The sequence below is a fragment of the Salvia splendens genome, chromosome 10 (genome assembly GCF_004379255.2).
Source record: "Salvia splendens isolate huo1 chromosome 10, SspV2, whole genome shotgun sequence".
NCBI classification, from domain to species: domain Eukaryota; kingdom Viridiplantae; phylum Streptophyta; class Magnoliopsida; order Lamiales; family Lamiaceae; genus Salvia; species Salvia splendens.
This window is the reverse complement of record NC_056041.1, coordinates 5,437,692-5,454,911: the sequence shown is the minus strand read 5'-3', so window position 1 is coordinate 5,454,911 and position 17,220 is coordinate 5,437,692. Positions and strand designations below refer to the sequence as shown.

General features: G+C 37.6%; 1 protein-coding gene across 2 annotated transcripts; it reads left to right on the top strand.

Moving 5' to 3' along the window:
• Positions 1-6,862: 6,862 nt before the first annotated feature.
• LOC121751960 (rho GTPase-activating protein 7-like) lies at positions 6,863-17,220 on the top strand. 2 transcript variants are annotated; one of them, XM_042146796.1, is made up of 22 exons: positions 6,863-7,213; positions 7,472-7,508; positions 8,136-8,212; positions 8,408-8,463; positions 8,551-8,629; positions 8,760-8,904; positions 8,994-9,113; positions 9,517-9,594; positions 10,477-10,532; positions 10,612-10,705; positions 10,803-10,890; positions 12,107-12,350; positions 12,506-12,727; positions 13,173-13,514; positions 14,403-14,452; positions 14,876-14,936; positions 15,014-15,097; positions 15,281-15,394; positions 15,471-15,640; positions 15,872-15,941; positions 16,308-16,511; positions 16,777-17,220. In XM_042146796.1, the coding sequence occupies exons 6-22, from the start codon at positions 8,841-8,843 to the stop codon at positions 16,957-16,959; spliced, it is 2,244 nt and encodes a 747-aa protein (XP_042002730.1). In that variant the 5' UTR covers positions 6,863-7,213; positions 7,472-7,508; positions 8,136-8,212; positions 8,408-8,463; positions 8,551-8,629; positions 8,760-8,840; the 3' UTR covers positions 16,960-17,220. The 2 variants fall into 2 exon arrangements, with proteins under 2 accessions (XP_042002730.1, XP_042002729.1); XM_042146795.1 differs by having other exon boundaries at positions 8,393-8,463.

Sequence of the window (17,220 nt, the reverse complement as noted above, 5' to 3'; positions counted from 1 at the left end):
TTCAATCCCCTTATTCTTCCTGGTTGAAAATCTCTTTATCATTTTGTCAATGTACTTCCCAACCCCGGTGCATGATGAACCCTCCGCAACTGGTCGAGGTTGGACATGGGTGTTCTGAACAACCTTTTCTGCCTCATTTTCCTCTTTTCTTTCATAATTTTCTTTTTCTCCTTCATCATCATCATCATCTTCAACTCATACAGGAGCCACAAACTGATAATATTGGAAGAATGAATCGACTGATGTCCGGGCTCCACTCCATTGCGGCTCATCTTGGCTTTGTGAATAGGGGCGACGATTCCAATCAGGCCTAGGTTGGCTTGGGGAATAGAGGGGACGGCCCCACTGTGATTGAGACTCATGCGTCGGATAGAAAGACCACTGAGGTGGGTCATGCTCTGGATTCATAGGCTCTGATACCACATAATCGGGATGCGGCTGCGACATCCTAAACTGTTTTGTGAAACTGTGTCCACCAGTCTGAACACCACTCACTCCACAACGTGGTGGAATTACTTGTGGTTCATAAGGCATGACCACATCTTGGTGTTGGGAAGTTGGGTACTCCATGACATCGGCGTGGTTCGTAGACTGAAGGACATGCCTAGCAATTTCGCGAATCTGTCGCATTCTTGGGTCCATTTCTTGTTCAGTAGTCAAATGTCAAACCTGTTGAAAACCCTCAACCTAGATAAAAAAATCATATAAATATCAATACGAGACAATCTATAACACATGAAAGCATATAGTTTAATATAACAAACTTACAAGTAATCTCATCGAAGAAGCCGACTCGTTCATCCCGACAGTTGACCGTACCCCAAGTTGAGTCACTGCAATCCTGTTATACCACGCCATATACCCCGGACTCAATGGAATGTTCATGGACATCGTTGCGGCGTCTACTGTTGCCTGGAACCTTTCATACCTCATGCCCCACTCCCCAATGTAGAACTGATGCGTGTTTTCCCAATTATTGCCCTTCTTACCACGCCGATCATTTTTATCCAAATGATCGACGTTTTTGAGCATCCTATCTACGAATTGAGGAATATCATGGTACCGATTTAATTGTCTGCGCACCCGTCCAACCTCATGCGCCTCGACATAGGCCCAAAACACCAAATAAGTGTCGCACATGGAGCATCCGTTCACATCATTGCAGTAGTCAGGCAGTATGCAATTTGCATATGGCGTCCACAGAAACTACAAACCAACAATGCAAACATAAAATTAACTTCATAATAAATTCATAAATTAAGTCAACTTAAAAATAAAATTCACCTGGCCAGGTCTAATCAATAATATTTAATCACGGTAATGCTCCACCGAAAATCTAGGAGTATTTCCTATTTGTGTAGTTCCTTTCCACCTATAAATAAAATTGATGTAAAAAAGAACCCAAGATACATAAACAAATAAATGTTTAAATATATCACCTAAAAAGAACCTAAGATACATAAACAAATAAATGTTTAAATATATCACCTAAAAAGAACCCAAGATACATAAACAAATAAATGTTTAAATATATCACCTGGCTCCACATGGCGTATACGGCTCGTGCATGAGCGCTACTACAAACGACGACCTCAATGTGGGCATTCTTTCCCACGCCCATAGCTGCAGAAGCATCATAGGCCCGCCCAACTCTTTCCTCTTATCAATGGAAGCCTCGCACAGATAATGATACAAGTACGACAAAGCCGCACTTCGCCAACTAATATTGTGCACCTCGTCCGGATCCTCAAATGCATTCAGCCACATAAAATGAACCTTACACCCCGTCGTGTCAGCTAGAATGAGTCATCCTAATATGATTAGGGCATGGATATGTGCCGTTTGGATGTAGACATTAGTAGGTAGGCCATCACCCAAATGTATCCTCGTTTGATTGATCAGAGTGGTCATCAACATACCGCCTTGCTTTGTCTCTGATTGTGTATCGGATATCCATCCCAACAATCTCGGCACTTGCTGGGCCAATCGGTATATCCGACATGATGATCACGGCCTGTGAAAACACGGTCGTTCGCTCTCAAGCCCCACAACGCTTACACATCTTCTAAGGTGACTGTCGCCTCTCCAACTGGTAGATGAAAAGTGTGCGTCTCCGGCCTCCAACGCTCAACCAAAGTTGTGATAAGCTCGTTGTTGACCTTCATCGACTTCCCACATTCCATCACGCCTCAAAAACCAAACATGTTAAGCCAATGTCTCACATCGGCATGAATATCCACATCTCATATCTTACTTTCCGTATGACGAACTTTGAAAATATGTGATGTGCCATCTGTCAGTAGTTTATTTGATATGTGTTTTTTTCTGAAGATATAGAACTGACGGATCTTCAGTTCCATATAACAATTGCCCTGTAGAACTTGAAGTTGCCATCTAATCCTACAAGATATTCACAAAACAATAATTAGTAACCAAGAGTAACATGCTGCGGCCAATATAAATAGTTAGTAACCAAGCACTCAACCCTAACCCCACAGAGAGAGAGAGCATAGAAGAACGACTGCCTAATTCATTACTCATTCCTCGTAGATAAATTACTAACAATTAAAGCCTTATTCGTGTTCATTACACAGTTTCACCAATCAATGAGAAAATTCAAAAAATAAAATCAGAACTTTGTGCGCCCAGATCAGAACTTTGTACAACTCTGCAGAGGTTGTTCTTCTCTTCCACATAAATTCATTAGAACTCTCAATAATTGGATCAATTGCTTGCACATCATCAATAAAAACCAATTACAATTCACAAAACAACAAATCATCGGACTAATTGAACAATTTCTTCATAAACCCTAATTTACAAAATCACCAAAAACCTACACAAAATATGCAATAAACAACGAATAAGGGAGGAATGTTGAAAGATTGAACAAAACTTACCGAAAGATAAGGGGAAATCGCCGGAAATCGCCCAAGAAATTACATGCCCCTTTTATCTCTTTCTCTCACGCTGAATGAGCTTCTGCCTCTGTTTCTCGTCGTTATGTTTAAACAAGCGACGCATTAGGGTCATGCGTTTTACCTTAAGACGCATGTGTGTCATGCGTCGTTTAATAAAATAAAAAAATTTGAAAAACGCATTAGGGTCATGCGTTTACCCTAAAACGCAGCACGATCATGCGTTTCATTTAACGACAACGCATGACCTTCATGCGTCGCTCCTAAAGCCGGAATTTAAAAAAAAGACAAGAAGACTTATGAAATGTAAATAATGCCCTACAACTAAAAAAGAATTAACCAGTAAAAAATCCAGATTTCATATTTTCAGGTTTTTCGTTTCTTGGGTAATCCCAGATTTCACATTTTCACGTTTTTTTTGGGTAATCCATCGGGTAAAAATCATGGCCTCAAATCAGAACGCAACCAATATCATAATTCTTTCAAGTATCAATTTCCTCAAATATAAGAAATCTAAGCTTCAAATTAATCTCAAATCAATCATACGAGTAATTTATTTTGTTTATTTAATGTTTTAATATCATTCTATGTCATAAGTATTTTTTTAAAATTTGAACTTATTCTGCTGAACTAAATTCCTAAACAACTAAATTACTTACCAATTCTATAATTTTTTATTAAAAAGTTATTTACTTTGGTTTGAAGTACAACAATAGTTCTTAGACGCATAATCATATTTTTATTGGTCATTAACAATGTATTGCATATTTGCATGCTACTATGGTGGAGCACTTGTTAGAGCATCCATAATGGGACGCCTTATAGTCCGCCCTATAGGGTGCCTTATGCTCCGCCACATCATTATTCTATCCTCTTACCCTTCCACCTGCAGTGGGACGCCTTAAAGCCCACCCTATAGTTTTCAATACTGTTTTGTTAATTAATTTTATGTTTTCAAATACGTCATGCAAAATAATAAAAAAAGCACCACGATTTAAAGACAAATCCTACATTACTTAATAAAAAAAAAGTTACAAGAGTTAGAAATAAAAAACAAGTTCACTGCAGATAAAAAAGGGCATACTCTACATCATTCCCAACTTGCGGCGCAGATCATCGATCATCCATTTGAGGTATTCGGCTTCGCCCGGGTCCTCGCACTGCCTGCGGGCGTGGTGCGTGTCCAACAACGTCCTTCGGTTGGCGGCCGCCACCAACTCCGCGTAGGCATGTCCCGCAGCCGAAGTCGGGGCCGGGGTCGAGGCGGGGGCCTGTGAGGATGTCGCCTTCGCCTTGCCCTTGTTCTTGGCAGCCTTTCTCCGGAAGCGGCAACTTCTGGGCTCTTTGCCTATTCTGCTTCTTCTTGGTGGCGGAGCCCGATGCGGCGGCGGCAGTGGCGGCGGGGGCGCGGGTGGGAGACGCCTCCATGTCTGACAGCCCGTACGAATCCATGCTAAAATCGAGATCGTACTGGGTGTTGGAGTCGAAGGGCCGATAGTCATCTACCCGGCCACCGTGCACCACCACCGAACATCGGACTATTCAGACTTGGGAAATCACCGGGATTCATTTTGTAATAAGTGAAATAGAGAGAATGAGATGAAAGAGTAAATGGAAGAGTGAATGTATATAAATTTTGAAGAATTAAAAAAAAATGTAAAACGCGTTGCATTGTCCGCGTCACCCGCAGTGGGGCGGACGATACCGCGGACGATGCGTGCTCCAACACCTATCGTCCGTGGACGAAGCATAGGGTGCGGGCGATGCATCGGGCGGACTATCGTCCGCTCCAGTGTGGATGCTCTTAATCAACGTTGCATCTCTGATTTTGTCTACTCTATCAGACAAGTACACAAGGCATTCATCTTCTCTTAGCTGCTATATTTTCCATGGGATGGCTCTCAGGTGTTGGGACGTGGTAAACTTGAGATTCTTTTTCATTTTGTTGTAGTATTTAGGTTGATGGATTACGTGCCCTCACTCGTTTGTATTAGTTGGAGTGGGAAATGATTTTAATTATGCCTTTGGACCCACGACTTCAGCTCATTGTACTTGAATGAAACTTAAATTGTTGGTGAGGATTGAGCCTTTTGAGACATCGACGAAAATGGACGCCAACAACTTAACTCCTCACCTTATTTTCACTTCATTTAGTCGGAGGCTTTGAATGTTGAATGTCAAAAACTTGGTAGTCTTCAACATTGACCCTCCAAAAACTGATACGGGCTCTCGTTAGACCTCACCAACTCTTTTGACGAACACAATTGTCAACATATTATTATACAGTAGGATTCATTTGAGATTAAAGATTACAAAATGAAGTTGAGAGTATAATTTATTTATAAGTATAATTTTGGAATTAAAATACAAAATCGTACTCTATCCTATCCCACCACATCCCTCAGTCCACCATATTCTATGATTTTTTCTATCGCACTAAGCAACATTATATTATAACGAAAAAAATGGTTTCACTTCAAATGAAAAATGTGGAATAATAACACTATGTTTTCGTTGGCAGGGAGCTTATGGACACACTTTTCCCTAAAACATTGTTCAGATTCCAATTAAGAATGTGAATTTATGGATTAGATGCTCTTTGATCCTTTTAACATAGCACACTACACTCTGCATATAAAAATCCTTATTATTTTCGACTCCAATTACTCTTAGTCCATATATCCTATACTGAGTGAGAAGAGATAGTGTCACATTACAGTAGTAAAATGGAATAAATTCACTGCAAGGAAAAGAAGAAAGAAAAAGGTGAGCTGGATAGAGATGGTGTTGAAATACAAGAAATTGACAAGGCATAAGAAAGCAAAAATATATTAATGCTATAAATTTATATGATGAGCTGGTCATTTTTCCCATGGACCACTGATTTAATTACCCCCACTTGGCTGATTAATTTTTATTAATTATGGACGTATACCAAATAAGTTATCACTTGGTACAAATCTTATTACACAATTAACAAGTGGAGCCTCACCCTTTTAAAGATCTGTATATTCCCTTTGACTGTGGTGTTTTTGGCATTACTTTGCCCTCAAATCTAAAAATTCCCTCGTGTTTGTTTTATTTTTATTTTTATTTTTATTTTTATTTTAGTGGAGTAATAACATTTGACGACACATAGATGATATATATCATATATTCACCTCCACGACTCATTGAAATTAAATAGATTTATATTGTTTCAATTAGAAAATAGAATAGCTAGAGTTTTAAAAAGAAAACAAAAAATATTAGAATAAGCAATATTTAAAATATTAAATTTAATAAAACGCAAACCTTTATCAGTAGCGGTGGTGATAGATTTGACCAAACAAGAGCTAATAATTGGTACTCCTATTATAAACACAATAAAAATAGTATTTGAAATATAAAAAATGATATAGATCCTATTTTTTTTCTACACCTTGAACCCTAAACCTTACAGAGTAACTTTTATCTCTATAGAATAAATAAATATAGAAAATAGGCGGCGACAATACGTTGTCATTTTCAACAATGATCACAAGAATATGTTGTCATAGATGTATACTCCTTAGTCCTTTTAGTGCAAAATTGTGCAAGATTTTGCTCATATACAAAATCCCAAAAATATATAAAAATTTCAAAATTTTAATGTATATAAACAGCAATTTAATCTATACCTATCAACATACTATAATATACGTAATACAATCATATACTACTCCGTATATAGTGGAATATATATACACTTGAGTCAATCCTTTCAAACTTAATTTACATTCAGAAGGTCAGTGGTAAAATTTCAGGAATCAGTGATAATAGAGTCAAAAAGTGGTGGAAAAGCAACAACATATAAAGATTATTATAATATTTAATAAGTAAAAAAAAAGGATACAAATATATTTATAATATAAGTGTAGCATTCATAACTTCTCACGAATATCATTAACCACCCACCTAATCCCCACCCCTGCCCGCTTCACATAAACATAAACCAAAAACAAAAGAGAAAGATGTGAGAGAGAGAGAGAGAGAGCGCTCTGGTTGGTTGCTGGTACTGCCCCTGCTACATCTATCCATATTTTCCCCTTTCCAAAACTTTGAAAAGAAAATCTAATAAATAAAGAAAAAGAAAAAAAAAAGGAGTAAAGCTCGGTTCTGTTCGTTCATCAATCTCCACTGCACAGATCTTCATCGACTGCTTCGATCCGCGGCTGAGTTCCACCTGAGATGCTAACTCATCTCTGAGAAAGGGGCGGAACATGTCGGCCACTCTTGCCGCATTTGAGCGCCCTCGTATCGGGAACTCCAATACTGTAACATCTTACCTTCTATCCTCAATTCAATTGCCATTGTTTTTGTTTTCCTTCGAATTTTTATTTACGAGGGTTTAAAATGGGGTGATATTTTTGTGGTCAATTGAGTCAAGTATTTGTTGATAAATTTGGACTAGGTTTGGTTGGAGATTGCCGTCACCTAATTTTAGTATGGATTGGGGATTTTTGTCATTTGCTGTATTTTTGCGCATTGTTGGTTATTTCTGTTTCTGATTGGTTTTCCGCTGTGATTTGTAGATATTCAAGAGTGGGCATTTGCTTATATCCTCAAAAGGTTAGTTTTTTTATACTCCCTCCGTCCCGTGCTACTCGCACGTTTGCTTTTCGGCTCGTCACAAAGTCCTTACACTATTTATAATTTAAGTTAAAATTAATGCATTTAATTAATATGTTAGTTTAAGTTAAGAGCTCTTTTATTAAGTGATGTCTCGTTACACCTAAAATTCTTTTTTAATTACACAAAAAAATCAATCCCAAATTTACGGCCTAAAATGAAAAGTGCGAGTAGCATGGGACGGAGGGAGTATTTTTTTTGCTCTTGAGAAGTGTTCGACTTACAAACTTGAATGTATGGATGGATATTGAATTACCTCGGGCCAGCATTGCGGGAAATGCCCATGTGTTTGAGTTGCATTATGTTTGATTATTGATTGTTCAGTCGCACGAGACTCCGGATTTGTGTAAAATACGCATTTGATTAAGTGGATCTAATCTTTATTGTTTCAACTATTTGTGTTGGATGTACTGCCAAGGTAAAAGTATTTGGCGTGCTGCTCCATTTAGTGAATTTTTTTGGCTACCTACTATCTTTCCTCTTTACTTTCTCAAATGTATAAATGTACCTCTGTTATTCTTTCTATAGTCGGTGTCATGTATCCCTTAATGCTTAGACTTCTTGCAGGGTTAGGATGGAAATCTTGGAAGAAGCGTTGGTTTATCCTTACTCGCACTTCTTTGGTCTTCTTCAAGAATGACCCAGTTAGTCCCTGTTTCATCTCCATTTCCTCATTCATTGTTGATTTATCTAGCTGCATATATTCCATGTTACTGAAAAACATAGTTTTTGGAGTAGTTTCATGGAACTTTATGTTACTGAAAAGCTTAGACTTCAAGTTCATGTTATCATGGCCTTTAATGTACATAACTCACTTTCTCTAGAGTGCACTTCCGCAGCGCGGTGGTGAAGTCAATTTGACTTTGGGTGGCATTGATTTAAATAATTAAGGAAGGTATAGATAAATGGTCTCTCTTTCTCTTTGTCTACCACTCTACCTCTGTGTGTCTCCCTCAGTTTTTTGATGTCTTCTTGCATGCAGTGTCGTTGTTAGAGAAGACAAGAAGCTGTTAACTGTTCTATTTCCTGATGGGCGTGATGGACGTGCATTCACACTTAAGGTGCACAAGCGATCAGTCAATCACTTCCAACTCTTTGTTGCCTTTCAGAGAGTGATTCTAAATGATTGTTATCCCATATCTCTCTGTCTAACTGACAGCTGTTTGCTATATTCTATTTTCTTAACTTCAGGCTGAAACATCTGAGGACTTGTATGAGTGGAAAACTGCCCTTGAACATGCTCTTGCACAAGCGCCAAATGCTGCTCTTGTGATGGGACAAAATGGGATCTTCAGAAGTGATACTAATGATACTATTGAGGGTTCTTTCAATCAATGTTTGTACCTATTATCTTCCTGCTGCTCTTTAGGTACTCATATTAAATGCTGTGCTGGAGGGATCTTGACGGATTACCTTTTGATATAGGGAGAGACAAACGACCAGTGAAGTCTTTAGTTGTTGGACGCCCAATTTTGCTTGCATTAGAAGATATAGATGGAGGTCCGTCCTTCCTGGAGAAAGCGCTCCGGTTTCTTGAGAAATACGGTATGCTTTTGTTTTGATTTCCTGCAGCGCTCCTCTTTGCAATAGTTTCTCTCAGAACTATGCAGCTGTTTTATTGGCAAAACTGAATTTCATGTTGCATTAGCTTCCCAGAAACTTGAAGTTTCGTAGTCTTCCGCCTTTTAAATTTTTGGCCCTACATGACTAAAGATTTGTGCTATAATTGCTCTGCAGCTTGTGACTGCTTTCCCTCTATAGCCATTTTGTCTACCATGACAAAAAATTGATATCATTAACAATTAACATACCTGATCTCATTTCTTAAAGAAAATTAGAATGCTACACGAGTCCATGATGTTCATCTTCCCAAAGAAACACAATAATGATACGATGCTCTTATGTATGCTGTATCCAGTATATGCTCTGACTGAACAACATGTAACAGGAATTAAAGTAGAAGGAATTCTGCGGCAGTCTGCAGATGTTGAGGAAGTGGACCGAAGAGTTCAAGAATATGAACAAGGTGATTGTTGCGCATTTATTGGAGTGAATGAACCTCAGCATGCTATTCTTTATCTGTTACTATGACTATGACTTATATTTTGTCACTGCTGGTCATAACACTAGCATAGGTTAAACAGTTGCAACTATGTTTTCTGTTTTCGTATGTAAAGATTTGATAATTTTTTTGTTATAAATATGTGGCGTTCTAGAAATGTTGGTCAGTCAGAATATTAAGAAATTGTGTCAGAGGTATGTAAAGAGATAGTAGAGACATATATGGAAAAAAAGTATAAAAGTCTATTTTACGGGCAGATAGTCTACTATATATGTAAGGAGTCGAAAACTATGGTTACAGCTAGGTTAAATATAAACCTAAAACAACAACAGATATACAAGGAAACCTGGATACAATTGTATCCTAATTCCAAATTCTACAACACGGTACAGAAGCCTTTTTCCTTCAATCTCCTTTTTGGTTACCATCGACCTTGTCGAGTTGACTTTCTTAATTTCATTTCTACCTCCTTAAATATGTGAATACTGAGCATATCTTATAATCTAGTTTGTATAAAAATTGAACAACATTGTGGATAGACACCACACACACCTTTAGTTTTCATTTGGCTGTGATACTTCACCCAATGATTGATTGTGAGAAATAAGATGATGACCAGGCTGGATGGGGATTCAATATTCTCCAGAGATCTACTTAATAGATTAAGGATATGAGGGACATCATATTCTGATTAAAAGCTTATGTGCAATTGTGGCTCCAGAATTCCAGATACATGGGTGTAACCACTGTTTCCTATACACATTCCTTCCCCTCTCATAACAAATTGTTATCTCATCTTTAAATGCACTATTCAGCATGACCAATCTGTAAATTATTTGATTATAGGGAAGACTGAATTTGATCCAGAGGAAGATGCTCATGTTATTGGCGATTGTGTTAAGGTTTGACTGCAATCTGAGCGATTGGTTTGATTGTTCTAGTTTATTTAAGTGATACTTATGTGAGCTACCCCTCTTTCAGCATGTTCTTCGGGAGCTACCTTCATCACCGGTTCCTGCTTCCTGCTGCACAGCGTTGTTGGAAGCCTACAGTAATGTTCTGCACTGCACTCTAGGTGTTTTTCCCAAGTTTCCAATCTGTTCGTTTTCCTATAATTTTTAAGGTTTACTGAAAGTCTACATAATTTGGTTCTTTGTGGCTGTCTTGAGAAGAAATCGACCGGATAGAAACTCGTGTTAATGCAATGCGCTCTGCCATACTGGAAGCATTTCCTGAACCCAACAGACGCCTCTTACAGAGGTATTGCTTCTTGTAATTGATGCATCACTCGATGAGCATGTATTGTTGTTTATTTTCCATAGAATTACCTTGATTTTTGTTCATAAGATTCAAAAGTCCAAGAAGTAGTCAGACATGGAGGAGATGTCTTATTTTAAATTCTCGGATATGAACAAATACCATAGTCCATAGTTGATCTCTTTGAGACTTTGAAGTCTTTATGTTATGGTTTGATTTCAAAACTATCTGAATGTGACTATATAAATGTAAATGCTACATTAAAAGTAGGTCTAAAAATGAAATAATGATGCACATCTAATCGGCATATGCATTGAGTGGTCAAATAAGAAGCTGAGACTGGAGTAAGGTGGTTAATTGGGAGGGAAATGAGTAAACAGTTTAAACGATACTCCCTCCATCTGCGAATAGGAGTCCCGTTTTTCCATTTTAGTCCGTCCGTGAATAGGAGTCCCGGTTCACTTTTACCATAAATGGTAATAGGGTCCCACCTTCCACTAACTTATTCCACTCACATTTTATTTAAAACTAATATATACAAGTGGGGCCCCTATCCCACTAACTTTTTTCCACCCACTTTTCATAACATTTCTTAAAACCCGTGCCGCCAAGGAATGAGAGTCCTAATGGCGGACGGAGGGAGTACTACTTATCCCACTGAGCAGTTGGACTTTCTAGCAAGTTCTGATGTGATAGCAAATTCTCAAAGTCTCCTGTGAAAATTTGGGTAAATGTAATTCCGTGTTGAGGAAAAAAGAAACTGGAATCTCAATAAACTTGACTCAGCTGTTATATGTGTAAGCTGCTGCTAAATTTTAATTGAGGGGATGTTGTAATGCCTAAAACAAAATCTGATTCTTAGCAAGTAACCCATCTCTTCCCTCTCGGCTCCCACATTGTCCAATTCTTCCGCAAAATTTATTGAGGGGGGGCATAATTTATTTTGGTAAAGGTGCAAAGGGAAATGATGTTGATTGTTTTTTATTATTAGTAGTAAGTACAACAGATATGCCAATTGGGAAATGATGTTGAGTTGTTGATAAATATTTCTTGACAAAATCAGTAGTTAAGCACACTGTTAGCATACTAATAAATTTCTAAATAGAAATGGGCTTCATTATGTACTTATTTTTTTTTTCTCATCTTCATCATAATTCATAACACTTGCCACTCTTTATTTATTTATTTTTTTCTCATTTGTCCTCTATTCATTTTTTAGAGTTCTCAAGATGATGCATACAGTTTCTTCTCATGCTTCTGAGAATCGGATGACACCTTCGGCAGTTGCTGCTTGTATGGCTCCATTGCTGTTGCGCCCTCTTTTAGCTGGTGAATGTGAACTAGAGGATGACTACGATACTAATGGAGATAGTTCTGCTCAGCTCCTTGCCGCAGCCAATGCTGCTAATAATGCCCAAGCTATTGTCACAACACTTCTGGAGGAGTATGACAATATTTTTGATGTAAGTAACATTGTTAGCTTATATCCTAAAATAGATGATTTGCAGTTGTCATCTTCTATGTTAATTTCTAAATTCCGTTCCTATGATTTTACTTTTCCATTAAACCATGAAAATATTGTTATTGTTCTTTGCTAATCACATTGGTTTACGAACAGGATGATAGTCTTCACAGATGCTCAATGTCTGTTGATTCTAAAACCGATAACAGTGGAAGTGAAGATACAAGTGATGATGACAATCCGGATATAAAAGTAAATGGTTATCATGATGCAGAAAATGAAGTTGACCCTGAAACAGATGTTGATTCTGATCGAAGACACAGTGGGAAGTTAAGTGAGAGCAGTGGCTCAGCTGCTAGTGATCTTTATGACTATAAGGTTCAATCTGTCCCCTACTTGTGTGATTGATTATGCATGTGATTTTAATGACTTAAAGTCTAGTGATTTATTTAGAGTAGACCTATCCCATTCCAAGAATTGAGTGAAGTGTTTATTTTAAAACTAAAATACTTAAAGTGTCTATTTGAGAATTGAAGGTAAAGTTAATGCTGTATGCGAACCTTTTCCCTGAAACGTTAGGTTCAATTCAGTATCATGGATTATGTATTTCCGTGCTCTAAGTGATTGGTTAGTGGAAAGTTTATTGAAGTTTTCTTAATCTTTTTATTAAAGGCCATCAGTCATCTCTAACAAAATTAGACTAGTTGATATATGGATATTATCCCTTTTCTTGTATCATAAACACATTTGATATTTTGCCATTAATATTTATTAAAGGTCTACTGACTACTTAAGTTGCTGCTGCTGTTTTTGCTGATACCAGGCTGTCGCAAATGATGATTCAGATGATGAGATGCCCATACACAATAATATTATGGGATCAAAACTAGATGTGACTTTGGACACTAGATCCAGTCGAGACTCTAAGACTTCATTAAATGACCAACTAGACCAATTGAAGGCACATGGGAATACGACAGATGTCTCTACTGAAAAACCTGCCAATGAGTCTCAGCGGTCTGTTGGAGAAATTTTGTCATCTATGAATCAAGAGCTGCAACAATCTTTTCCTGGACCTGAACTATTAGGTGAGAAGGCGTTACCCAAAATTACCAATACCAGCACTGGTAGTGCAAAGAAGTCAACATTTTGGGGAAAGAAAAATGTAAGTATTTTCTTTTACTTTTTCCCTTCCACTGGTTGCTGAGGGAAACCATGATTTGCTTATACGAACTCGGAGAATCAAGCTAAGTGCTTGGGATCTGGAGGTTAAGATTCTTAAAAGTGAATTTGAACATAGTATAAATTTCATAAAACTAGTATTCAACAACTGAAAGTGAACAATTAGAATGATACTAATAGTAATAGCATATGTTGACTTATCCAATTCCCATCTCTGAATTTTGGCGAAATGATGCCAGTCCTATCTGAGGTTTGTTAATCATAAGTTATGATACTAATAGTAATAGCATATGTTGACTTATCAAATTCCCATCTCTGAATTTTGGCCAAATGATGCCAGTCCTATCTGATGTTTGTTAATCATAAGTTATATGAAATGTTGGTTGGTTCTCCGTGCTTGCTAGCTGCTAGTATGCCGATATGCTTGTTGATGTTAACACACACCTCACACATTACAAGATAACTTATTACATTATCTGGCATGTCTCTCACCTTTTTACTGCAATTGAATCAATAAATGAATAATTTAGAATCTTGCAGGGTGCCTCCTGTTCATGAATTAGGATGAGGCTAACTTTAGCTAATAAATGGCAGTACCTTAATTCTCCATTTCGGAGCATTTGAAGTTTTGGATATGAACTTCAGATACTATGTGCTGATCTTATTATTGGCAGTACATAATCCTTATTGCCAGAAAGTAATTCAAATTGTTTGTTGGTGATGAACCACCTTCTGGGATTATTTAACCCACCCTAGTGGGAAGGGGTAGGAATGTTTTTCACGTGATTTTTATTATTGGATAAATTGAACATTACACATTCTATATATCTTGTCTTAACAAATGACAAATTTTATATTTATGTTCTTGCAGGCAAGAAAAACACCTTCATCAGAATCCATAGATTCATCTGGAGAGGAAGAGTACGATCATTTTCAATCACATATAACTCCGATTTGTGTAATCTGCAAAAATGAGCCCATACCTATCTAAAATTAATTTGATTATAAAGGGTCACATATAGTATATAACTGAGTCTCAGCTTGGCTCAACTTGGACCAACTGAATCAGTTTGTTTTCTATGTTTGACCTAAAATATCAATGACGTAAGTGCCATTCTTAACACTCATTTTCCTAATGTAGCTATTATTTCTAAGGTCTCCATGTCTTGAGAGTTCCTTTTTCTACTAAGTTTGTAGCATTTTTCTCATTAATACCTCTTCAGACTTTTCTGTATAATCCCCAAAAGACTTCTCAAATAGTGACTATTCATCAAATGGTTTTTTTGTGCACTTTGTTGTCCTTTTTCCTTTCTGATTGACTGAAGCTCAATGGTGCATTTCCAGGCTTTCCATCCAGAGATTGGAGATTGCAAAGAATGATCTACGCCACAGAATTGCAAAGGAAGTAAGTACAGGGAGTTTTCAAGTGGCTATGGTATGGTGATTGAGTAATTAGATTTGACTTTTTAGTATCTATATTAGGCGAGAGGAAATGCAATTTTGCAAGCTAGCTTGGAAAGAAGGAAGCAAGCTTTGCATGAGCGGCGCTTGGCTCTTGAGCAAGATGTGAGGCTTTAATCTTTAATATTACACAAATCATCAACATCATCATAATCATGTTCATCATTGCTTGTCTGGAAATTCAGTTTAGATATTAAAAGCCTAATTTCTTAGCAAATTAAGAATCCTCTCTTATGCAATTTTTCTGGTCTAGATCGGCATACTGAGTTTGCAGTTTTTTCTTGGTAGGTAGCAAGACTGCAAGAACAGTTGCAAGCTGAGAGAGACTTACGTGCTGCTCTGGAAGTTGGCTTGAGCATGTCTTCTGGGCAATTTTCTGGCTCTCGTGGCATGGATTCTAAGGTTTGCATATTTTTTTAAATTTTGTATTACTAATCAGAAATTACTATTGATGCTGACATGTTACATTTATGCACAGACTAGAGCCGAGCTTGAGGAGATAGCTCTTGCTGAAGCAGATGTAGCCAGATTGAAGCAGAAAGTTGCTGAACTTCACCACCAGTTAAATCAGCAACGTCAGCACCACTATGGATCTATTTCTGATGCATGTGATAGATATCAACACACAGCAAGCCAAACACCTCAGCAGTGAGTCATGCCATCCAACCTTTACTTCCTCCCATGCCCGTAGGATCGTTCTCTTTGGTCTAGGATTGCATCTTATCATATTAGACCAAACTCTGCTATTAAAAAAAACTATTGTCTACTTGAAATTGACCCGAAATCCAAATTGTAAAATGGTTAGACCGTTGAGGCAAAAATCAAACTTTTATGTGGTTCTAGTGTAAAGTTTCTGACTTAGCTGAATTCCACTTGCAGGAATTTTTTCAAGCAGGATTTTGATACTACACTTGCTGTTTGTAACCATGAAAGAAGACAAAGGACAGAGGTGGTTGCCTTTCTTTTGTTTATATTATTATTTTGTGACTTAGTTGGTAAATTATTTTATTTCATTTTCAAGACTCTTTTATCTGAAAGGTTTGTTTCTTGCCTTAAATTTCTGTGTTTTTCACGCGCATCTCAATTTTAGATTATTTGGTTTAATTTTTACCTATTTAAGGTTTACATTTAGGTTCTGCCATTTTTGGGCTTGTTTAAACCTTTTCATGACTTGTATGTAGGTCTCAGGCTCTTTAATAAAATGGAATTTGACGGAGAAAATAAAAAGAAACACATTTGAAACAGTTGATGCTTTTGATTTAACGAATTGAATTGTTCATCTTTTGTTGCTTGCTCTGACCTGTAAATGTTTCAGGAGTCGATGGGAGCGGATGGAAGAAATATTAAAGGACAACTGTTGGCACATGGCAGCAACGGTAGGTTACCTTCTCGGAAACAGTTTATTGAACCATCAAGCTTGAGTGATTCTAAAAGTACAGAGGCCTCCACAAGTCTATCCGTGGATGATTTTCCTGCTGTGGATTCGGGGGCTGTACCTTCTACTTCTCGGGTGGCTGAGGTTAGGCTCAATACACATTTATGCATACACAGATGCAAATGGTTGGAAAGAGATCTCAAACAATTTGCTTATTTGTATGACGTGACTTTATGATTGCATGAACCCTTGATCCCTTGTGAGCTGAACTTATGATGCCGTCCTGATACATACATCACTCCTTTAGTTGGCTATAAAGGGCCGTCTGTTTTGATATTATACACCCTAATCACACGTATCAAACGAGTCTATGCGTTCTTGATACTAAAAATGCCTTATTTGGCTATAGGTGATGGATTATCATCGACAACCACTAGCAGCGTCATCAGCTTTGGTAGAGCTGACAACCCGTCTCGACTTCTTCAAGGAAAGGAGGTCTCAGTTGATGGAGCAACTCCACAACCTTGATCTGAACTACGGTTCCACACCTCAAGATTTTGCATACAAACCGTCGTCTCCTCCGTGGCACTAGAGATGGGCGCTTCAGTTGTGTTTGAAAGGAGAAACCATGATTTCCTGTTGTATATTCTCTGTTGACTAGTATATAGATGTGTTTCATATTGCCATTCTCTTGGAACAACGATGATGTTCTTGTATTTTTCCTTCAATTTTTTTTCTTCTCTTTTTTGACATAAATATTTTAAAAGTATGTAATTAGTGGAGATATTAGCGCATGATGCCCTACTCGGATGCTCATAAGCTGCTTGAGAATTTCAAAACCACGTTTGATTTA